Raw genomic sequence first — 23,273 nt, forward strand, 5'->3', positions numbered from 1 at the left:
CCCCCACGAGCATTCAGGAGAGCACATACATGTTGAGGGATGCTGTTCACGAGATTTGCCAAGGTTTAGACAGGAATCGCTTGCCATGCAGTGACAATAGCCTGCTGCTAATTCACGCCCAGAGGTAGCCTGCTGATCCAAGTTGTCGATTTGACGCGTTAATTCTGCCCACAAGTTCTCTATCGGATTCATATCCGGGGACTTGGCATGCCACCCCATATGCTCTACACCACGGTCAGCAAGAAAGTGTTGGATCATGCGAGCACGATGAGGCCGTGCATTGTCATCTTGGAAGACAAAGTTTCCTCGAAAGGCTGCACGAGCAAATGGAAGCAATGTTTCTTCCAGAATGGCCCTGTACTTGAACTGGTTCAGGTTTCCATTCAGAACAACCAGGTTAGTTTTGCCCCCTGCATGAAAAGCAGCCCAAACGGTCACCCCATCACCTCCAGCTTGGACTCTTGGCACTATACAATCATTGTTGTTGGCTTCATTCACTTGTCTGCGCACTCGGACGTGGCCATCTTGACGATAGACCAGAAATCTAGATTCCCCACTGAAGGTCACGTGATTCCAGTGTCCTGGCTGCCATTGACGGTGCTCTCTGGCCCACTGCAATCGGTGCTGGCGGTGTTGTCTGGTCAGGCATGGCTTTCTCAGGGGATGCCTGGCACGATAGCCTGCTTGAACCAGTCGTTGGTTGACAAGCCTTTTGGATACAGGCACATTTGTCAGTTGCTGCCACTCAGCCCGAAGTCGATTAGCTGACTTGGTACGGCCATTGCGGACTAACCGGTGCAGCTGGCGGTCATCCCTCCTTGTGGTTCTGCGCGGACGTCCTGGCCTCGGTATTGGAGTAGGGACACCCCTCTGAGCATTTCGTTTCAGGATCTATGATACCTGACCTTGAGTGATGCCATACTGCCGAGCAATAGCACGCTGTTTCATGCCGTAATTTCGTAAAGCCACCACTCCATGACAAACAGCATTGTCGAGTTGACGGACCATCTCCAGAGGAAGCGGCAATAACTTTTGGAGACGTGCAGCAGTTGTTTTCCACTAATACAGAACACAACAACCCTTGTATACCCGACTGTGAAGCCAATCATCAAATGCACCTGTCCGTACATTTTGCCACGCTACCTGTGATATAATCCTGTTGTTGACTTCTTGCTGCGACAGACAATCAGTGACATGGTTCTTTTAACAAATAAATCACCAAAGTGCAAAAGAACCTCACCAGATTGATATACTGAGTTATGAAAGTAAACCCAAGTCACGAAAAAAAAAATATTCCATATTAAATGCCAAGTCTGTATATATATCCATGTAAATTATATTTTTGTAAATTGAGGGAAAAACTGTTTTGAACGCACCACGTGGTTTAAACATTCCAAACTTTTAAAATTCAGTTGTAGGATTTTGTTTTAGCAGGTATAACGCGATGATCAGGCATATTGTTTAACTCAATTGCCAGTTTTTGTCGCTTATGACGTCACAACCCATAAACAATCATTGATAACCTCACACCCCATAAACGTCATATTCACAGGCAGTGAGGGGCATCTCGGATAAGGTTTGAATTATGTTAGGATTCAAGTTGGAGAGCGGATTCAAAATGTGAAACAAGGAGGAACAAAAGGACAGAGCAAGAAAAACGGGTAGCTGGAGAGAGAGACAGAGAGACAGAGAGACAGAGAGAGACAGAGAGACAGAGAGAGACAGAGAGAGAGAGAGAGAGAGAGAGAGAGAGAGAGAGAGAGAGAGAGACTTTGACTTTTTATTACAAAAATATAAAAATACAAGCCAGTCGGTGAAGATACTATTCAATACAAGCACAATAATCGAAAACACAGAAAAGAAAAAAAAAGATAATAACAGGAAAGGAAAGGAATTCAAAACAGTACAATAAACTAGAAAAGAAAAACAACAACAGAAAAACCGGCCACACACTGATTCAATCCAAACAAACCTACAAATATATCATTAATTCATTTTCCTGCACCATGCAGATCCCATCAAAACACCAAATGTTCATAAACTCATTAATACTTTTCTTTCTTTCAGAAACACAAAATTCAAGTTTGAGTCTTGCAGATATCAAGGCATTAAAAAAGAACAAGACATCACATTGCCTAATCGGCTTTCCTTTCAGTTTTTCCTTCCTCGATAAATAAATTGCCATTTTCGCCGTGGCCACTAAAAACAAAAACAACATATGCACATGTTCTTTCATATCATTGAAACCAAAAATAAATGATCACAGAGAAAAAGTGATATTCATTTTTCCAGCCATGTAATTCAGCCATTGAAATAAAGGCACAAGCCTTGCACAATCAACGTACGCATGGAACACATCCTCTGTGCAAACACAGAACGGGCAACACTAGATGTGGGCGCGAAATGACTCGCTAATTTATTAGACGGAATGATCCAGTGTATCATTCACCACTGGAGATCACCTGTCCTTTTGCTTACCAGCTTACTGTATATCGATTCCCATGCAGGCTCAGATGGGAGTCCTTCCGGCATTAGCCCTTTCCACCTGGCCACTCCATTTAACGGTGAGTTCCCAAGCAGAACTGCAGCACATAAACGATACAGGTCTTTACTACTGCATTTCTGAAAAATGTTTTGTCCCTCACTAATTGGGGGCAAGTCTCCGTGACTAGGCTGTACCAATAAACCAGGAAATTGCCAGTCATTGGATGTCACCAAAACTTCCTGGGTCCATCTTAGTCCAAGTTGGAAGCTTTTCTTTACTATTTCCTTTAGGACTCTTCCAATTATTCTGTTTGACCATATTCCAGTCATATCAGCTATCTCTTGCACTGACTTCCACCCCCAATCAGAATCATGGCGGAGGTCCAACACTTTGATTATGCCTGCTGTAATAAAGTATTGATAAAAGTCTGGGCTTCTTGGAATTGCAGGAAAAAGCGGGTTGTAAAAAAGGGGTTCTCCCACAAACATGTTTGTTGCATAGGTTTCTTGCTGGCGACTAGTCGAAAGGCTTTGCCAGGCATCCAGAAGGCTCTGACAGAATGATGGTAGATGAGATGTGTCGACATGTTGGAGTTGGATTAAGAAAAGTTCAAGGCCATATCCGAGCCCGCTTGCTTTTTGCAGCATGTGATAGGCCAGAAGTCGGCTTGGCAGTCGTTCCTTGTACAGCAACTGCTGTATGGTACACAGCCGAAAAGCCATGATACGACTTTTTATGTCGATCAGTCCCTGGCCACCTTCAGACAAGGGGCTACATATGACATTTGGTAGTAACCAATGGTGACCACTCCAAAAAAAAATCCACCAGTAGCCTCTGCACTGCCTTTAGTAGTGCCTCCGGCGGCTGAAGGCAGATAAACCTATGCCACAGGGAAGAAGCCACCAAATTATTAACCACTAGAACCCTGCCTTTGTAGGAAAGGTGGGGCAGAGCTCGTTTCCACAGTCCCAATCTTTTTTTGACATGCTCAACAATCCCATCCCAATTTTTGAGGACGTAATGTGGAGATCCCAGGAAAACCCCAAGATATTTGACTCCGTCTTCCACACATTTTAACTTTGTTGGTAGATGCACAGGTGGTACTAGCACCCTTCCAGGTGGAATGTTCTTGAGACAGGGAATCCATAAGGCCTTACCCTTGTCCCAGTTACACTTCAAAGAAGAAGCGAGGCAAAAAAGATTTAAACATTCAACAAGTGCAGGGATATCACTCTCTTTCTTAACAACCACACAGACATCATCTGCATAAGCCGATACAACTACTGAAGGACTCCCAGGGGATACAGTCACTCCTGAAATATTTTTCCTAAATAAAATTAGGAGTGATTCCATTACCAAGGAAAATAATAACCCAGAAACCGGGCATCCTTGTCTCACCCCTCTTTGAACCTGTACCGGAGAACTGAGTTCGTTATTTATTTTAAATAAACTAAATATATTGTTGTACAACAAAGTCACTTAGGCCCTAAAATTGGCACCAAAGCCACATGCTTCTAGCACACGATACAAAAAAACATGATCAACACTATCAAAAGCCCTTTCCAAATCAAGGAATATTATCCCAAAATCTTTTTCCAAGCAATCACATTCCATTAAATCTCTGATCAAAAAAATATTATCATAAATAGATCTGTTTGGGATGCAGTAATTCTGATCATGGTGGACTAGATCACCGATTACCGTCTTCAACCGACTGGCCAACACTTTTGACAATATTTTGTAGTCCGTACATAATAACGAGACCGGCCGCCAATTCTTTATCTGTCGTAGATCTCCGTCTTTGGAATCAGCGACACCACTGCTCTTCTGAAGCTTAGTGGGAGTTCTCCAAGCACCAAGGATGATTCCACAAGACATTCAATAATTCAGGGCCCAAAAGGTCTCAAAAAGTCGAGCAAAATTCTGCCGGTAGGCCATCAATCCCAGGAGCTTTCCCCGAGTCCATTTCAGTTAGGGCCTGCATTAGCTCAGGCAAAGTAATTGGTGAATCCAGGCCCAGGCACTGAGGCTCAGTTAGGGATGAAAGGTGAGAAGTTAAAAATTCCATGGTTTGCTCACAAACATTTTGTTTTGCATAAACTTTTGAAAAAAACTCTAATGCACAACCTTACATCTCCAGGGTTGGCAACCATGTTTCCCCTAAAGTCTAGTACAGAGAAAAAAGTTTTGGGTGACTTATTTACAAAATCCATTTGGAAGAAAGATTTACGAGGGGTGTCTAATACCTTTAAATTGTTTATTCTTAATCTGATTAACAGGCCTGCTGCTTTCTCCTGAATCAGCTCTCTCAGTTGAGCCTTCTTTTCAACCAATAACCTGTGTTCTCTTCTGTTATTATCTTTAGCCAGTTTACACTCGAACCGTATAATATCAGCTTCTAAACAAGCCATTGTTATATATATTTTTACATCAGTTTCATTTGAAACAAACTGCTGACAAAACACTCTAATCTGAGCTTTTGTGTTATCCCACCATAATGCTAAAGAAGAGAAAGAGGGCTTTTTTGAAAGTTGGATGGCCCAAAAAGCACGGAAGGCGTCTTTAAACAAAGCATCTTCGAGAAGACTGGTATTGCATTTTCAGTATGCAATTTTGCGTTAGGGTTGAGGGAAAAAGAGGCCCATTGTAACTAAATGATGATCAGAAAACAAAGATGGAAAATGATTTGGAGAGATAACCGCATTCCTGAAATGTGAGTTTATGTACCAACGGTCAAGTCTGGCGAAGGTCATTCTCCCAATGGCACATCGTCCCCAAGTATACTCAGATTTGTTGGGGTAATGTAGCCTCCATGCATCTAGCACACCCACTGCCGAAAAGTAATTTAACAAATCAGTACTACCTTCGGGATGAGGTTCTGCTGTATTTCCGTCTATACGGGGTTTAAAGGTGCAATTAAAGTCACCCCCCCCATGCAAATACAATTATTGAGATCTATCGACTGCATGTGTCGAATCAAAGATGAAAAGAAAGCTCTTCGTTCCACACTCTCACTTGGTGCATAAACGTTGAATCGTGTCAACCGAAAATTATTAATGACCAGTTCCAATGAAATAAACCGGCCTTTAATCACCTCCTGGAAGAGGCATGACTCAGGTACTAGGCCTGGTCTGAGTAAAAAGGCCACACCAGCAGAAGAAGAAGACAAGTTACTAAAAAAAACACTGTCCCTTAAAGAGGCGACACCAGTCGTACTCCACATTTTGAATTATATGGGTTTCCTGGAGTAAGAGTACATCAATTTTCTTGCGCTCAAATAAACTTTTCACCTGAACCTGGCGGTTTTGGCTTGCACCTCCGCCGTTCATATTTAAGGTTGCAAAGGTGATTTTTTTCATGGATTATCAAAAGGCTCGAGCAGTTGTTGGGAAATCTCGCTCCCTGCTTTTGTAACAGCCTTTCTAAGCCGATGAAACAGCGACCTTGTTAAATGAAATTCATCCGGCTTCCTAATTATGTCCTTTGCAGCCTGGATGAATGAAATTAAATCAGGAAAATGATCTTTTACAATCACATTTCGCTGTCGGTAGGTGTCATTTAGAAAAGAAACAATAAGTTGAGTGGCTATGGATGACTGATACGATGAAGATTGAGACAACTCAGTCATCTCAACTTCATCCTCTGAATCTGACAAATCAGAAACAGCTCCGCCCGGGTCACATATATCAGTCTGCACAGTCCCCATTTTGATTCCAGCCAAGTCCGAAGATTTGCTGGAATGTTCTATTGTAGAGTCACCTTCACTCTGGTACCTGAGACATTCAACAGGAGCTGAAATATCGGCTTCACACTCCTGTGGGGAGATATTCACTGGCTGTTGGCGAACCAGTGTCATGATTTAGATCTTGCATTGATAGAGGAGCTCGGGGCTGAAACATTCCCATTCCGCTCGGTCTCAGCAGGTAGTGAAGGTGGCGGCTCACTAATGAGCTCACCATCATCTTTAGTCTCGCCATCTACTTTTTCTCCCAAATTTTCGGTGTTGCCCGATAATGTTTCAGAATTAATTAATTCCATGGTTTGGAATTCGTTCCTTCTCCCTGGTGTCAATACAGTTTGTGGACACCTGAGAAAGACGTTCAGGGGCGTCTTCACCCACACTGTCTTTATCCAACACTACCTTTTTCAAAGTAATGTTGGAGTTACAAGCACCAGGTGCTCTTCGTTTCTTTGTCACCACAATGGGATCTTCTTCCATCTCCTCACTGCACGTAGCATCTGCCACAACAGGTGGGTTTTCCGGGATTATTTCATTATTTACCAAATCAGCGGTGTTGTCGTTTTCACCAACACGAACAGGAGTATTATCCCAACTCCTCGCGTGCGAGGGAGTGGCGGTAGGAACCGTTCGGGTATTTCGGTTTGCCCTGTTTCGTACGTTAGAGACCGGTGTGTTATCTCTTTTACAATCAGCGTCACTATGACCTGGTTCACCACACCTTACACACGATACCTTCGGACAAAATCTTTTCACGTGGCCAAAAGCTCCGCAATGAAAACATGTTAATGAGGCCGATGACGCATACATCTGGTACTCATGGTTGTTCACCTTTACTTTGAACGTGATGTTTAACCCCGTGTCATCGCCACAATCCGGAAGCACCATATACACCTGCCGTCTAAAGCTCATCACGTGTTTAACACGTTCATCGTGAGACCGGAGCGGAATCATTGTGATTTTCGACACAGCTGTTCCGTATCGGGACAAAATGGACATCAGCTGATCGCAGGTTATAAATGGAGGTACATTAGATATGACGACCTTCATCGACAGAGTGTCCATAGGCGACGCCAAGACACAGAGACTATTCTCTGTGGTTAATCCCGCACTAACAACATCGTGAACGAATTTTTAATCGGACACAAATACAACAACTTTTTGATTCATTCTCGACGCTGCTCGTACATTCTCACAACCGATTATTTTCCCCACGGACAAAACAATGTCCTCGGTGGAAGTTCCTTCGGGTGGAACACACACAAATGCATGCTTCCTTGTTAAGTTGTTGAACGCCTCTAACCGAGAGCATGTATTCGCCATCCCAGCGAATTAACACCCCCACTTGTCCGACCCGGACAAGAAGGTACCAAACCGAAATAAATCGAACTAAAATAAATAACAAACGCGCATTATAAGCGCAAAAAAGGCTTACAAAGCGTCGTCGAAGCCAGTATGCCACACCCAAAATGGGTCCGCTCTCAATCCTCTCTCTCTCGAAGACAAAGGTGTAGAAAGGATGAAAACAAAACGCCAAAGCACACAGGATGGACAAGGAAAGGGAGGGGAGGGCAGGAGAGGAGAAAAATCACACAAAGGACTCACCACAACACAGAGCAGATGCTCACAGCCACCATGACGCCACACCCAAATCGCAACAGCCGGCAGGGGGCGACAGAGAGAGAGAGAGAGAGAGAGAGAGAGAGAGAAGAGAGAGAGAGAGAGAGAGAGAGAGAGAGAGAGAGAGAGAGAGAGAGAGAGAGAGACAAGTCCGGTAGTGAAGTTGAATGGCGGACGGATTACCGATGTCCACTGGGAAAGACGCATGGTTTCCCTCCTTCGAGTAAGACTGCTGCTCTCCGCTGGATCCCCTAACGCTTGGACCAAACGCGCAACAATGATATGGGAATGGAACCTCCAGAGACCTAGGGATGGAAGAAAGTGAAAGGAACAATATCAGGGTTGTACTGTTCATAGCTGAAGTTGTCCGTTCACACGTGACGTGACGTGTGAATAATCTGAGGAGGTAAGTTTGCTTGTAGTGTGCGAGTTGCTGTCCGGACAACAACCACACCTTGAGATGGCTAACAGTGCAACCTGGTCTCAAGGAATAATAGACCACTTGCTCGGTGCAGTTTGAAATAGGAATTAGTAATTTGTTCAGGGTGCCGGCGATAACTCGCCTGCTCTTCGCGAAAGACATCGTGGGATCTTTAACGTCCAGTGATAACTGATGCTGGCAGACGGGTCCTCCGGCTTAACATCCCTCCAACGGATGATGGCAAACACACCGATGCCAGTTTATAGCTGGGTCAAAATTCGAACCCAGGCGAGACAGCCCATAGGGGAGTGTGCAAACTCTAAACTATCATAGCAGCACAAGGTGTAATAAAGAGAAAGATGGATCGTAGGTCTGAAAGCTATAAGCAAAGTTCAAACTAGTTTCAGACATTAAATAATCAACCATCATCTGGGACATCAACAGCACATCCCTCGGAATAGCACGAGATTGGAGGTTTATGTGCGGCGCGAGCGAGCTACAATATGTCACTCCTGAAAGTCTTACCGTAGATCACGGAAGGTGCTTGGGGGTGGAAGGTCAAAGAGCATTGGGTTTCCTCCAAGCTTGAGCTGAGTTAGACCTGCCAAGCCCATGGTAGGTAGATGGAGTAAGGAGTTTCTACTCAGATCCCTAAGGGGAACCAACAAATCATGACAATCAGGTTCCTGGTGAAGGTTTAATGCAAATATTTGGTAATAGAGAGAAGTGAGTGGAGGTTTAGCTTGAGGTTCCTGTTGGGCATGTGGTGCTGCTGGAGTTGTTGCTCTTTAACGGCCACTATTATCTTACCTTGTGGGGTCGGCTGGAGCCAGGCCTGTCATTCGCCTAGTTAGGGCAGGAATTTGGAATTTGGCCATGGTGCCGGCGATACTCGCCTCCTCTTTGCAAAGGACACCATTTCATCTCTAATGTCCACCAACCCATGCTGGCATACGGGACTCCCAGTTTAACGCCCATCTGAGAAACGCCCAGTATAACTCGTTTAATGTAGTAACTGCAGGTGGGATGGCAGGATATTCTAGAGGTACCCACACCCTGCCTTCGACACACCAGATCAGTGGTTCATAGCTAAGTCGAGATTTGAACCCAGGATAGACAGACACCTCAGAGGTAGGGTGTGGGTACATATGGAATATCCTGCCATCCCACCTCCAGTTACTACATTAAACGAGTGGAAATTTTTATTGGTCAAGACGATATAAAATGCCATAATATTTTGTCCAATTACTGCTAAACGGAAGGGATTTGAAAGCACCAATAAGAGATTTGTGTTCCAGTGTTAAAGTATATAATCCAATTTAAAGAAGAAAGAGCAATCGGAGATTGCAAACCCTCGCCAGGACGTGTTTTCAGTGGTTTTTAAGGCTTTTGTGTTAAAACAAATATGGCGACCGAACCACGTGACCGATGACGTCATTATTCTTTTTTTTTCTCCACCAATTTATGCCTACATGACGCTCAAGAAATTTCATCTTGATTGGATGAAGTTTTGTACTTGTCGAATTATGACATCATAATGGAGGCACCTATGACATCATCATTAACATATTTTATGTTCCATGGAGAGTTATTTACAATGAGCCATGCCTCAATTTTTTCTATTCAGCACTTTCGGAGATAGAGGTGCAACGTTTTTCGGTTTTTCCAAGATGGCGGCCGAACCACGTGACTTATGACGTCATCATTATCATTAAATAATTATACAGGTGGAGTTTCACCAACGGTGAAAATTTCCTGTCGATCGGACCAACAGTTGCAGAGAAAATCATATTTATTCTGTGCGGACAAACAAACAGACAGAGAGACAGACAGACAGATGAAAAATCAGTCAGCGACCGAGGACTTGTCGGAATTCACTTTTTTATCGGCCATTTTGGACAAATATGGCGGCCGAACCACGTGACCGATGACATCATCATTATTTGTTTTCTAAACTAATTTATTCCTTGATGATGCTCAAGAAATTTCATCTTGATCGGGTGAAGTTTTGTACTTGTCGAATTATGACGTCATAATGGAGGCACCTCTGACATCATCATTAACATATTTTATTCCCCATGGAGAGTTCTTTACAATGAGCCATGTCTCAATTTTTTCTGTTCAGCACTTTCGGAGATATAGAGGTGCAAAGTTTTTCGGTTTTTCCAAGATGGCGGCCGAACCACGTGACCGATGTCGTCATCATTATTTTTTTCCTCTACCAGTTAATGCCATCATGTCCGCTCGATAAATTGCATCTTGATTGGATGAAGTTTTGTACTTGTCGGATTATCGAATTATGACGTCATAATGGAGGCCTTGGGCCGAGAGAGTTAAAAATTGGGCACAGTCTACTCCAGGGCAAGACAAATATGTGTGTAAAGTTTGGCGATTCTATGTGCAACGGTGTAGACATAGTACTGCGAACAAACAGACAGACAGAGAGACAAACCAACCGATCAACATACTTGCCGGAATCTTTTCCGGCAAGTAACAGACAGACAGACAGACAAACAGACAGAAAGACAAACGGACTCAAATGCAATACCCTATCCTCTGGCGAGGGTAATAAAATAAAGATTTTAAAGGTTGTAGAAAAAAAACCTTTTTTTTCCGGGAATTTACCGCCGTTGACGCATCGTCTGTTACACCACTCTATGTAACACTTTATATTTGTTATTGGTGCCTGTTGTTTGTGTCCTTTATGACGTCATTAAAGTTTTCTGTTTGGAATGACAGGTAGACAATGTAAAAAATATCTCACTCTCACCTTTGTGCATGCACAATCAGGACGAATTCAGAGACAAAGTACCGTTAAACTACAGGTTAGTGTTCTGATTCATGTTCAAAATATTACATTAAATTGAAATAAACTTCTTACTCGATCATAAACTGACATTTGCTGATAGACAAAAGCACAAGGTGAAGCAAAATTGCTAAACCCCACTTTACGCTTCGTCTGCAAATTCTCTTGTACATCAATAGTGCGTACACCAAGAGAAAATGTTGTACATGTTCTAATGGACGTTTGTACTTTGCTTTTTCATATTTTTCTACACAATGGGTTTGAGATTCCAGGTGTGATGGAGGAATGTTGAAAGGTGCGAGGTCTAACGGTGTGCAGTGCTCACAGTTTGCTGAGCTTGGAGAGCGTCACGAAAGCTCGCGGGTGGATGACGTTGATCCGGTTTTCACTCAAGTCCCTGGAAGAAAAGCAACAAATGTCAGAACCAGTCAAACTGTCCACATGAAGACCCGCTGCATGCGCATCAGCAATACATCATGGCAAGACCTTGTCTAACCAAGCATTGCTGTGGTTTGTGGCTTTACCGACATATTGGTGTACAATAAAGCCAGACGTCCTGAGTGGATGAGATCCAAGAGGAGAAACAAATAAATAATTATATTTTGTACACTTGCCAAAAATCATATTCATTAATATGATGAAGGAAGGAAGGATCAAACAGCACCAGCTCTGTCCATTGGCACGACATCAGGGATAAAATATACAAACAAAGGAGTTTTGTTATTAAACAGTAAATCTAGCAAGATTAGGGGAACATAAGAAATGCAATAACACCTTATACCTTACAGGTTTGTACAGTGTAAGGAACACGATAACATGAACTCATACTGTCGCGTAAACAAGGTGAATACCACAACTTTGCGAACACAGGTGTGGTGTATACTATAACTCTTATCAACACACATGATGTATACTATAACTTTTATCAACACACCTGATGTATACTATAACTCTTATCAACACACGTGATGTAAACTATAACTCGTATTAACACACATGATTTATACTATAAGTCTTAACACACATGATGTATACTATAACTCATATCACCACACATGATATATACTATAACTCTTAACACATGTGATCTATACTATAACTGTGAACAAAGCCTGGTGTTGGCTTAGCGGTTAGGGTGTTGGCTTGGGATCCTCGGATCATGGGTTTGAATCCCAGTCGATCGTTTATTTAACACCAGGGGGGTTGACTCAGCCTGTCATCCTTCCAAGCTCGGCAAATTGAGTACCAGTTAACTGGTAATTGGGGCACTGCATCAGCAGCACAAACGCGCTTCCAGAAAAATGATGCAACCAGCAGCCACAGGCTGCATACGAAACAACAACTCTTAACATTTGTGATGTATACTATAACTCTTATCAACACAAATTATGTATACTATAACTCTTATCAACACACATGTGATCTATACTATAACTCTTATCAACACACATTATGTATACTACAACTCTTATCAACACACATTATGTATACTATAACTCGTATCAACACATGATGTATACTATAACTCGTATGAACACACATAATATGTATACTATAACTCTTATCAACACACATGATGTATACTATAACTCTTATCAACATGCATGATCTATACTATAACTCTTGTCAACACACATGGTGTATACTATAACTCTTATACACACACATGATGTATACTATAACTCTTACCAACATACATGATGTATGCTATAACACGTATCAACACACATGATCTATACTATAACTCACGCTTGTAATGACATCACAGAACTTTTTGACAAAACAATCTTCAAACATGTTTTGAGACATGAGAATCATTCCCTGTTGAAATATTTACAACTTTGCAATATTTAATCGTTAAGATTTCCATCAAAACAGCATGGAGGGCAGTCTGACACGGGACATCAACAGGTAGCACATACGGCAGTGGGCAACCTTTGTGCGTGGCGTGCCAATTCAGGCTCATTGGTTTAACAAGGTCATGGATGAATATCGGAACCTTTTCATCGGAGTTGTGAAACTTTGTGAATTTACTTTTGACAGAGCCGCGTCACAATGCCAAGCATCAGATGGAGCATCGACGATGGCAAGACACAAAGGCAAGCGTTTGAATCCGGCCTGATTGTGATGTGTTACACCGGCATGAAAACTCAGGAAGTAATTTCAAACATTCGGCGATTCTCCTGGCAGGCCCGGAAACTGCTTTGGATGACTCCCACAAAGCATCCGGGTCATGACGCCAAGACGTGGACCCCGAAGGCTCGGTCTGCTCGATCAGAAAAAAGAAAGACCAAAATATCCGCATTCTGCGAGCCCAGTAAAGGTATCTGGAGGGTGAGCTTGCCCAGAGGTCTATCCCTTGGCGAAGGTGATAAAGACGTCATGAGGGTTGCATGTTGAAACCACGAGGAGCAGATTCGTTTTATCTAAACTCGGTAACACAGCTCGTAGATCTTACACAACAGGCAGCAGGGAAAAGGCAATTTTTTCCAGATGGTTGCATTTCACCTCCAATGGTCACATCCGTCAGGAGATCGTGAGGTTACCTTCCATTTCCATCGCCAGAGGCCATTCGGGATCCAATATGGTGATCAAGAGCAAATTTAATCCCGATATTCCGGTTTCTGCCGTCACTGCTGCCTACTTCACTGGAGTGAGGAGTGCGATGTTACGCGGTGTGTGGGTGTGTGTTCATCTGCTGAGCACACAGTGGGAAATCAACTCACAGAGACTTAAGGACGTTCAGGTGATGCAATGTAAACTCTCCCACTTGGGCAATCTCGTTGCGCCGTAGGTTTCTGGTGTGCGGGGGGTGGGAAGGGGGAAAGGGGGAATGGGGGAATGCAGAGTCAGTTGGCTGTGGGGAATGTTTATTTTATCGGTTTTACACTGGACTAGACCTGGTAAAGCTCATGCCTGGGGGAAAGGACAGGGTGAGAGATCGAAGGAGGAATAGAAGCGTTCTTGAAACATCACCATGGAGACATGACCATGCAAATAACCGCACAGAGCAGGCCTGAGTGACTGAACCTCCTGTGCAGGTGCTGTATAGCTTATCTAGTCACAGTGGGTACTCACACTTCAGCAAGGCGGCGGCAGAGGTTTAACGTGGGCATCTCACGCAGTTGGTTATCGCTGAAGTCTCTGCAGCGTCACACAATAGCATGTTAGCAACACACTAACACAAACAATGTACGAGCCTAAACGACCTGTACGCCATGAGGTTTATGAGGAACAATCGTTTTACACCCCGTACGAGACGGACTCACAGAAAGGTGAGGTTTTGCAGATTTGTGCAGAATCTTGAAGGTAGAGATGCAATTCTGGTTCCAGTGAGAGTCCTGTGCACATAAGAACCATCAGAGGAAATATCTGCATATGGGAGGCTCGAATGAGCAAGTAAGTGTGCCGTTTCATAGGAAGTACAAAGATGGGTCGTTAAGGAAAGATACAATGCATTCAGAAAGTATTCAGACCCCTTCACTTTTTCACATTTTGTTATGTTGCAGCCTTATGCTGAAATCGTTTAAATTCATTTTTTCTCTCATCAATCTACACTCAATACCCCATAATGAGAGAAAACAGGATTTTGAAAAGTTTTGCAAGTTTATTAAAAAGAAAAAACTGAAATATCACATTGACATAAGTATTCAGACCCTTAACTCAGTACTTAGTTGAAGCACCTTTGACAGCGATTACAGCCTCGAGTCTTCTTGGGTATGACGTGACAAGCTTTGCACACCTGGATTTGGGGATTTTCTGCCATTCTTCTCTGCAGATCCTCTCAAGCTACGCCAGGTTGGATGGGGACCGTCGGTGGACAACCATTTTCAGGTCTCTCCAGAGATGTTCGATTGGGTTCAAGGCAGAACTCTGGCTGGGCCACTCAAGGACCTTCACAGAGTTGTCCCTAAGCCACTCCTGCATTGTCTTGGCTGTGTGCCTCGGGTCATTGTACTGTTGGAAGGTGAACCTTCGGCCCAGTCTGAGGTCCTGAGCGCTCTGTTTCAGGTTTTCATTAAGGATATCTCTGTGCTTTGCTCCGTTCATTGTTCCCTCCACCGGAACCAGTCCCCCAGTCCCTGCTGCTGAAAAGCACCCCCACAGCGTGATGCTGCCACCACCATGCTTCACCGTTGGAATGGTATTGGGCAGGTGATGAGCAGTGCCTGGTTTCCTCCATACATGACGCTTAGAATTGAGGCCAAACAGTTCAATCTTGGTTTCATCAGACCACAGAATCTTGTTTCTCACAGTCTGAGAGTCCTTTAGGTGCTTTTTTGCAAACTCCAAGCGGGCTTTCATGTGTCTTTCACTGAGGAGAGGCTTCCGTCTGGCCACTCTGTCATAAAGCCCAGATCGGTGGAGTGTTGCAGTGATGGTTGTCCTTCTGGAAGTTTCTCCCATCTCCACACAGGATCTCTGGAGCTCAGCCAGAGTGACCATCGGGTTCTTGGTCACCTCTCTTACCAAGGCCCTTCTCCCCCGCTTGCTCAGTTTGGCCGGGCGGCCAGCTCGAGGACGAGTCCAGGTTGTTCTAAACTTCTTCCATTTAAGAATTATGGAGGCCACTGTGCTCTTGGGAACCTTCAATGCAGCAGAAAATTTTTTGTAGGCTTCCCCAGATCTGTGCCTCGACACAATCCTGTCTCTGAGCTCTGCAGACAGTTCCTTCGACCTCATGGATTGGTTTTTGCTCCGATATGCATTGTCAGCTGTGAGACCTTATATAGACAGGCCTTTCCAAATACAAAACACACAACAGGCATTTTAAGGCCATTTTCCCTGCAAGAGCGGGGGTTAGCCTTGAGGGCCCCATGACAATCTTCTGCATTTTGCCCTATTTTCTGCATCTCCCCTCATTAACCCCCTTGCCCGCATTTCTTCTTCGACCATCTTCAGCCAAGTCTTTCTCGGTCTTCCTTCTATATTCATCTCCTCTACTTCCTTCTACATTCATTTCCATCACTCTTCTCAACCAGTCACTTTCATCCTTCCTCAACACATGACCAAACCATCTCAACCTGTTTCTCTTCATAGCATCCATCACAGGCTCTATTCCCATCATCTTTCGCAATTCATCATTTGTCTTCCTCTCTCTCAACGATACTCCACACATCCACCGAACCATTCGCATTTCCACCCTTTCCAGCCTTCATTGCTGCTCTACGTTCATTACCCATGTCTCGCTCCCATAAAGCATAACACTTCTCACACGTGCAGCATACACCTTTCCCTTCAGCTTCAACGACACTCCCCTCCTCATCAGCACGCCACTCATTTCCCGAAACTTCTTCCATGCACATCTCACTCTAGCAACCGTTGCCGAGTCTGATCCACCTTCTCCATTCAGCATGTCTCCGAGGTAACAAAATGTTTTCACACCTTCCAGCTTCATGCCGTCTCCAAGATCCAAGTCAACATTTCCTCCATCTGCAGCTCCCTCTGTGCACACCTTACACTTGAATGTAGCTGCCACACTGGTTAATGACCCTCTCAGACCACTACATTTTTGATGAACCCACTCAGCGCACATTGTACATTGAATGGAGTTCACTCCGACACCCTTCCTGGACACAGCACATGGCCACTTCCCAGTTCTTTCCACCTCACCACATGCTTTACCACTTGCCATAACCTTCGTTTTTCCGATATTCACCTTCAGACCTTTTGTCTCCAAACATTCCTTCCACTTGTTCATCTTCTCCTTCAGTCCATCCATACTTTCTGCAATGAACACCAGATCATCTGCATACAACAACTCCCACGGTAAACCCTCCTTTACGTTCCGAGCCAGCACCTCCATCACAGCTACAAATAGTAGTGGACTTAGTACCGAGCCCTGATGCACTCCCACCTTCACCTCAAACTCACCAATGTTCCCGTCCTTCGTCCTTACAGCTGTGCGCGCTCTTTTGTACATTGCCATCACTACTCTGATCAACCATTCCTCCACTTCTAACTTCCTCAATGCCCATGTCACTACTTCACGTGGAACCCTATCGAATGCTTTCTCCAGATCAACAAACCCAAGAAACAACTTCTTCCTCTTCTCCATGTACTTCTCCTGCAACTGCCTCACAATAAAAAGCGCTTCTGTCGTTCCTCTTCCTGGCATAAATCCAAACTGCATTTCGTCAATCTTCACTTTTTTCCTTATCCTCCTCTCCAACACCCTTTCCAATACCTTCATTCCATGCTCCAAAAACTTTATCGCTCGATACGAGCCACAGTCCAGCGGGTCACCTTTCCCCTTGCATAGAGGGACGAGGGTACTCAGTTCCCAATCCACTGGAATGCGGCCTTCTTTCACCACCAGATTACAGATCTGTCATTCTCTTCACACCCCAACTTCCTGCTGCCTTCAACATATCTCCCACAACTCCCGTCGGCCCTCCCGCTTTTCTACTCTTCATTGCTTTTATCGCTTCCTCAACTTCCTTCTCGGTTATCTTCTCTGCCGGTCCTAAAACTGGGTTACTCTCTATGTTGCCATCCCAATCATTCTCTGCCTTCAACAGTATTTCCATATATCTCTTCCATCTTCCTTTAATTCCATCTGGGTCCACAACCATTTGTCCCACTTCATCCTTCAAGCAACTCACCATCATCACATCACACCTCTCTTTCGCTATCTGCTTTGCAATCCTGAATACAGCTCTCTGACCCTCTTCCGAATACAAGCGTTCTCCGAGCATTTTCCTCCATACCTCCTGTGCCTCCTATGCCTACCTCTTTCTTTGCAGCCTTCTTGGCTGCCTTATAACTTTCATGCTCTGCCTTTTCTGCTCCCATACCCTTCGCCTTCTGCCACTCCTTGAACTTCTTCCTCTTCTACTACCTCTTTCTTTGCAGCCTTCTTGGCTGCCTTATAACTTTCATGCTCTGCCTTTTCTGCTCCCATACCCTTCGCCTTCTGCCACTCCTTGAACTTCTTCCTCTTCTCATCAATCTTCTTTCCAACTTCATCATCCCACCACCATGTTTCCGAGTGCCTCGGTGGTCCTTTTGTCCATCCACATACCTCACCAACGGCTCCCAACAGACTATCTTTCATTGACATCAAACCACTTTCAAGCTCAACCGCATCATCCTCAGCCATACTCAGCCTCTCTTTTAATGCCTCCCTCACTGTCACCTCTTTCAACCTCCACACCTTCATTCTCGGTTGGTACTTCACCCCCCGAGCTCTCCTCGCACCTTTCACCCTTATGTCGCAGTCAACCAAGTGGTGCTGTGAAACAGCAGCCTCCCCCGGGATCACCTTTGTGTCCCGGAGGTGCCCCCTATCTCACCTACGCACCATCAGGTAGTCAACGGTTGTGTATGCAACAAGCTTATTATCCTCTTTCTGGAACTGAGTATTACAAATCAACAAATCAGCTCCATCAGCAAACTCCAAAATCCTTTCACCTTCTCCATTTCTCACACCATATCCGTAACCCCCATGAACTCCCTCAAAACCGTCCATACTCCTTCCCACATGTACATTTAGGTCTCCTCCTACCACAACAACTTCCTGATCTTTCACGTTTTCCATCAGCTTCTCTATCGCACACCAGAACTTGTCCTTCTCTTCATCGCTCCGACCAACCTGCGGAGCATATCCCGAGATGACGTTCACCAAGAGCTTTCCAATCATCATTTTCACCATCATCAACCTTTCACTCACTCGAGTCACACTCACCACACTGTCTACAAACTCCTCAGAAAACAGGACACCAACACCATGCACGCCCTCTGGGCACCCTTGCCACACAAACTTGTATTTCTGTCCCTGCCTACCCTTCACCATTCTCACACCACTTCCCTTCCATCTCATCTCCTGCACACAACATATGTCCACTCTTCTTCTGACCAATACTTCCACCACTTCTCCTGATCTTCCTGTCATTGTCCCTACATTTCATGTCCCAAACCTCAGAAACCGATCTCCACGTCGGGCATCAGACGTTTCGTCGTCATAAATGGAGTGATTTCCACCCTTGCTTCGATCGGGTTCCCCACCTTGAGTTTTGACGAGAGGGAGTGGGGTCCCCCACGGGGTACTTCGGGCTGTACTCTGCCCATATGTAGTCGTAATTGTCATGGTTCTCTTTTTGGGGCAATGTTTTTATGGCCGGATGCCCTTCCTGACCCCAACCCTTTTAGTCGCCTCTTACGACACGCAGGGATACGGTGTACCTACTAAACCGTGGTACACACCGGTGATTCCAAATCATGTCCAATAAATTGAATTTACCACAGGTGGACTCCAATCAAGGTCTAGAAACATCTCAAAGATGATCAAGAGAAATGGGAGGCACCTGAGCTAAATTTAAAGTGTCATTGCAAAGGGTATGAATACTTATGTCAATGTGATATTTCAGTTTGTTCTTTTTAATAAATTTGCAAAACTTTCTAAAATCCTGTTTTCTCTTTGTCGTTATGGGGTTTTGAGTGTAGATTGATGAGGGAAAAAATGAATTTAAACGATTTCAGCATAAGGCTGCAACATAACAAAATGTGAAAAAAGTGAAGGGGTCTGAATACTTTCTGAATGCACTGTAACTTTAAGAGGACAAGAAATAAGGGAGTAGATCATGGTGAGGGTGAGGGTGGGGGTGGGGTGCGGGGAAGGCAAAATAAACAGGAACTCAGCTGGAGTGAGAGAGTGAGAGAGAGAAAGAGAGAAAGAGAAAGAGAGAAAGTGAAAGATAGAGAGTGAGAGGGAGAGAAAGAGAGAGAGAAAGAGAGAGAGTGAGGGAGAGAGAGTGAGGGAAAGAGAGTGAGAAAGAGAGAAAGTGAAAGATAGAGAGTGAGAGGGAGAGAAAGAGAGAGAGAAAGAGAGAGAGAGTGAGGGAGAGAGAGTGAGGGAGAGAGTGAGAGGGAGAGAAAGAGAGAAAGAGAAAGAGAAAGAGAGAAAGTGAAAGATAGAGAGAGAGAGTGAGCGGGAGAGAAAAAGAGAGAAAGAGAAAGAGAAATAGAGAAAGAGAGAGCGGGAGAGAGAGAAAGAGAAAGAGAGAGAGAGAGAGAGAGAAAGTGAGGGAAAGTGAGAGAGAGTGAGAGTGAGAGAGACAGTGCCCGGGATTTGACGACAAGAACCCACAAGCTCCGGAGGTTCGACGTGCCGTTCAAGTCGGGAAAGGTTTCCATCTCTGAGGGACCGTGCAGCAACCTGGAAAAACATCAATGGGAGAGTCAAATACTGCAACGGCTTCACTGCTTAAAAAACAAAACATCCTCCTAACAGTTATTGCATTTTAATGATCACACATCATATGTGATCAGATCACATTACATTATTAAAATCATGTGGTCAGTTCATGTTATGTGACTAAAAGCATATGATCAAATCACGTTATCTTATCAAAATCTAGTGATCAGATCAGGTTATGTTATTTAAATCATGTGTTCAGAACACATTACGTTATTAAAATCATGTAATCAAATCACGTTGCATTATTCAAATCAAGTGATCAGATCATGTAACGTTATTGAAATCATGTGTTCAGATCACATTACATTATTAAAATCAAGTGATCAGATCACATTCCTAAAAGCATGTGATCAGACCACACTATGTTATTAAAGTCATATGATCGAATCACGCTACATTATTAAAATCATATGATCGAATCACGTTGCATTATTAAAATCATGCGATCAGATCACATTGCTAAAATCATGTGATCAGACCACACTATGTTATTAAAATCATGATAGAATTACGTTGCATTATTAAAATCATGCGATCAGATCACATTACTAAAATGATGTGATCAGACCACACTATGTTATTAAAGTCATATGATCGAATCACGCTACATTATTAAAATCATATGATCGAATCACGTTGCATTATTAAAATCATGCGATCAGATCACAATACTAAAATCATGTGATCAGACCACACTATGTTATTAAAATCATATGATCAAATCACGTTGCATTATTAAAATCATGCGATCAGATCACATTACCTTAATCATGTGATCGGACCACACTATGTTATTAAAATCATATGATCGAATCACGCTACATTATTAAAATCATATGATCGAATCACGTTGCATTATTAAAATCATGCGATCAGATCACATTACTAAAATCATGTGATCAGACCACACTATGTTATTAAAATCATACGATCGAATCACGCTACATTATTAAAATCATATGATTGAATCATGTTGCATTATTAAAATCATGCGATCAGATCACATTACTAAAGTCATGTGATCAGACCACACTATGTTATTAAAATCATACGATCGAATCACGCTACATTATTAAAATCATATGATCGAATCACGTTGCATTATTAAAATCATGCGATCAGATCAGGTTACTAAAATCATGTCATCAGACCACACTATGTTATTAAAATCATATGATCGAATCACGCTACATTATTAAAATCAGATGATCGAATCACATTGCATTATTAAAATCATGCGATCAAATCATATGATCATATGATACAAAATCATATGATCGAATCATGTTGCATTATTAAAATCATGCGATCAGATCACATTACTAAAATCATGTGATCAGACCACACTATGTTATTAAAATCATACAATCGAATCACGCTACAATATTAAAATCATATGATCGAATCATGTTGCATTATTAAAATCATGCCATCAAATCATATGATCATATGATATAAAATCATATGATCGAATCACGTTGCATTATTAAAATCATGCGATCAGATCACATTACAAAAGTCATGTGATCAGACCACACTATGTTATTAAAATCATATGATCGAATCACGTTGCCTTATTAAAATCATGCGATCAGATCAGGTTACTAAAATCATGTGATCAGACCACACTATGTTATTAAAATCATATGATCGAATCACGCTACATTATTAAAATCATATGATCGAATCACGTTGCATTATTAAAATCATGCGATCAGATCACATGACTAAAATCATGTGATCAGACCACACTATGTTATTAAAATCATATGATCGAATCACGTTGTATTATTAAAATCATGCGATCAGATCACATTACTAAAATCATGTGATCAGAACACACTATGTTATTAAAATCATATGATCGAATCACATTGCATTATTAAAATCATGCAATCAGATCACATAACTAAAATCATGTGATCAGACTACACTATGTTATTAAAATCATATGATCGAATCACGTTGCATTATTAAAATCATGCGATCAGATCACATTACTAAAATCATGTGATCAGACCACACTATGTTATTAAAATCATACGATCGAATCACGCTACAATATTAAAATCATATGATCGAATCACGTTGCATTATTAAAATCATGCCATCAAATCATATGATCATATGATACAAAATCATATGATCGAATCACGTTGCATTATTAAAATCATGCGATCAGATCACATTACAAAAGTCATGTGATCAGACCACACTATGTTATTAAAATCATATGATCGAATCACGTTGCATTATTAAAATCATGCGATCAGATCAGGTTACTAAAATCATGTGATCAGACCACACTATGTTATTAAAATCATATGATCGAATCATGCTACATTATTAAAATCATATGATCGAATCACGTTGCATTATTAAAATCATGCGATCAGATCACATGACTAAAATCATGTGATCAGACCACACTATGTTATTAAAATCATATGATCGAATCACATTGCATTATTAAAATCATGCGATCAGATCACATTACTAAAATCATGTGATCAGACTACACTATGTTATTAAAATCATATGATCGAATCACGTTGCATTATTAAAATCATGCGATCAGATCACATTACTAAAATAATGTGATCAGACCATACTATGTTATTAAAATCATATGATCGAATCACGCTACATTATTAAAATCATATGATCGAATCACGTTGCATTATTAAAATCATGCGATCAGATCACATTACTAAAATCATGTGATCAGACCACACTACGTTATTAAAATCATATGATCGAATCACGCTACATTATTAAAATCATATGATCGAATCACGTTGCATTATTAAAATCATGCGATCAGATCACATTACTAAAATCATGTGATCAGACCACACTATGTTATTAAAATCATACGATCGAATCACGCTACATTATTAAAATCATATGATTGAATCACGTTGCATTATTAAAATCATGCGATCAGATCACATTACTAAAGTCATGTGATCAGACCACACTATGTTATTAAAATCATATGAT

At 42.6% G+C, this 23,273-nt stretch overlaps 1 protein-coding gene across 1 annotated transcript in view; it reads right to left on the reverse strand.

The window, feature by feature from the left end:
- Nucleotides 1-23,273, reverse strand: part of LOC137421215 (leucine-rich repeat-containing G-protein coupled receptor 5) — a 131,295-nt gene that overhangs the window by 19,301 nt on the left and 88,721 nt on the right. Inside the window, exons 10-16 of the mRNA XM_068107044.2 lie at nt 20,160-20,228; nt 14,341-14,412; nt 14,150-14,215; nt 13,798-13,869; nt 11,397-11,468; nt 8,791-8,916; nt 8,028-8,149 (exon numbers count right to left, since the gene is read on the reverse strand). Coding sequence (XP_067963145.2) covers nt 8,028-8,149; nt 8,791-8,916; nt 11,397-11,468; nt 13,798-13,869; nt 14,150-14,215; nt 14,341-14,412; nt 20,160-20,228 — 599 coding nt within the window. The remainder of the gene's footprint in view (nt 1-8,027; nt 8,150-8,790; nt 8,917-11,396; nt 11,469-13,797; nt 13,870-14,149; nt 14,216-14,340; nt 14,413-20,159; nt 20,229-23,273) is intronic.

This window comes from Myxine glutinosa, chromosome 1 (assembly GCF_964187855.1).
Source record: "Myxine glutinosa chromosome 1, kmMyxGlut1.1, whole genome shotgun sequence".
Taxonomy (NCBI): domain Eukaryota; kingdom Metazoa; phylum Chordata; class Myxini; order Myxiniformes; family Myxinidae; genus Myxine; species Myxine glutinosa.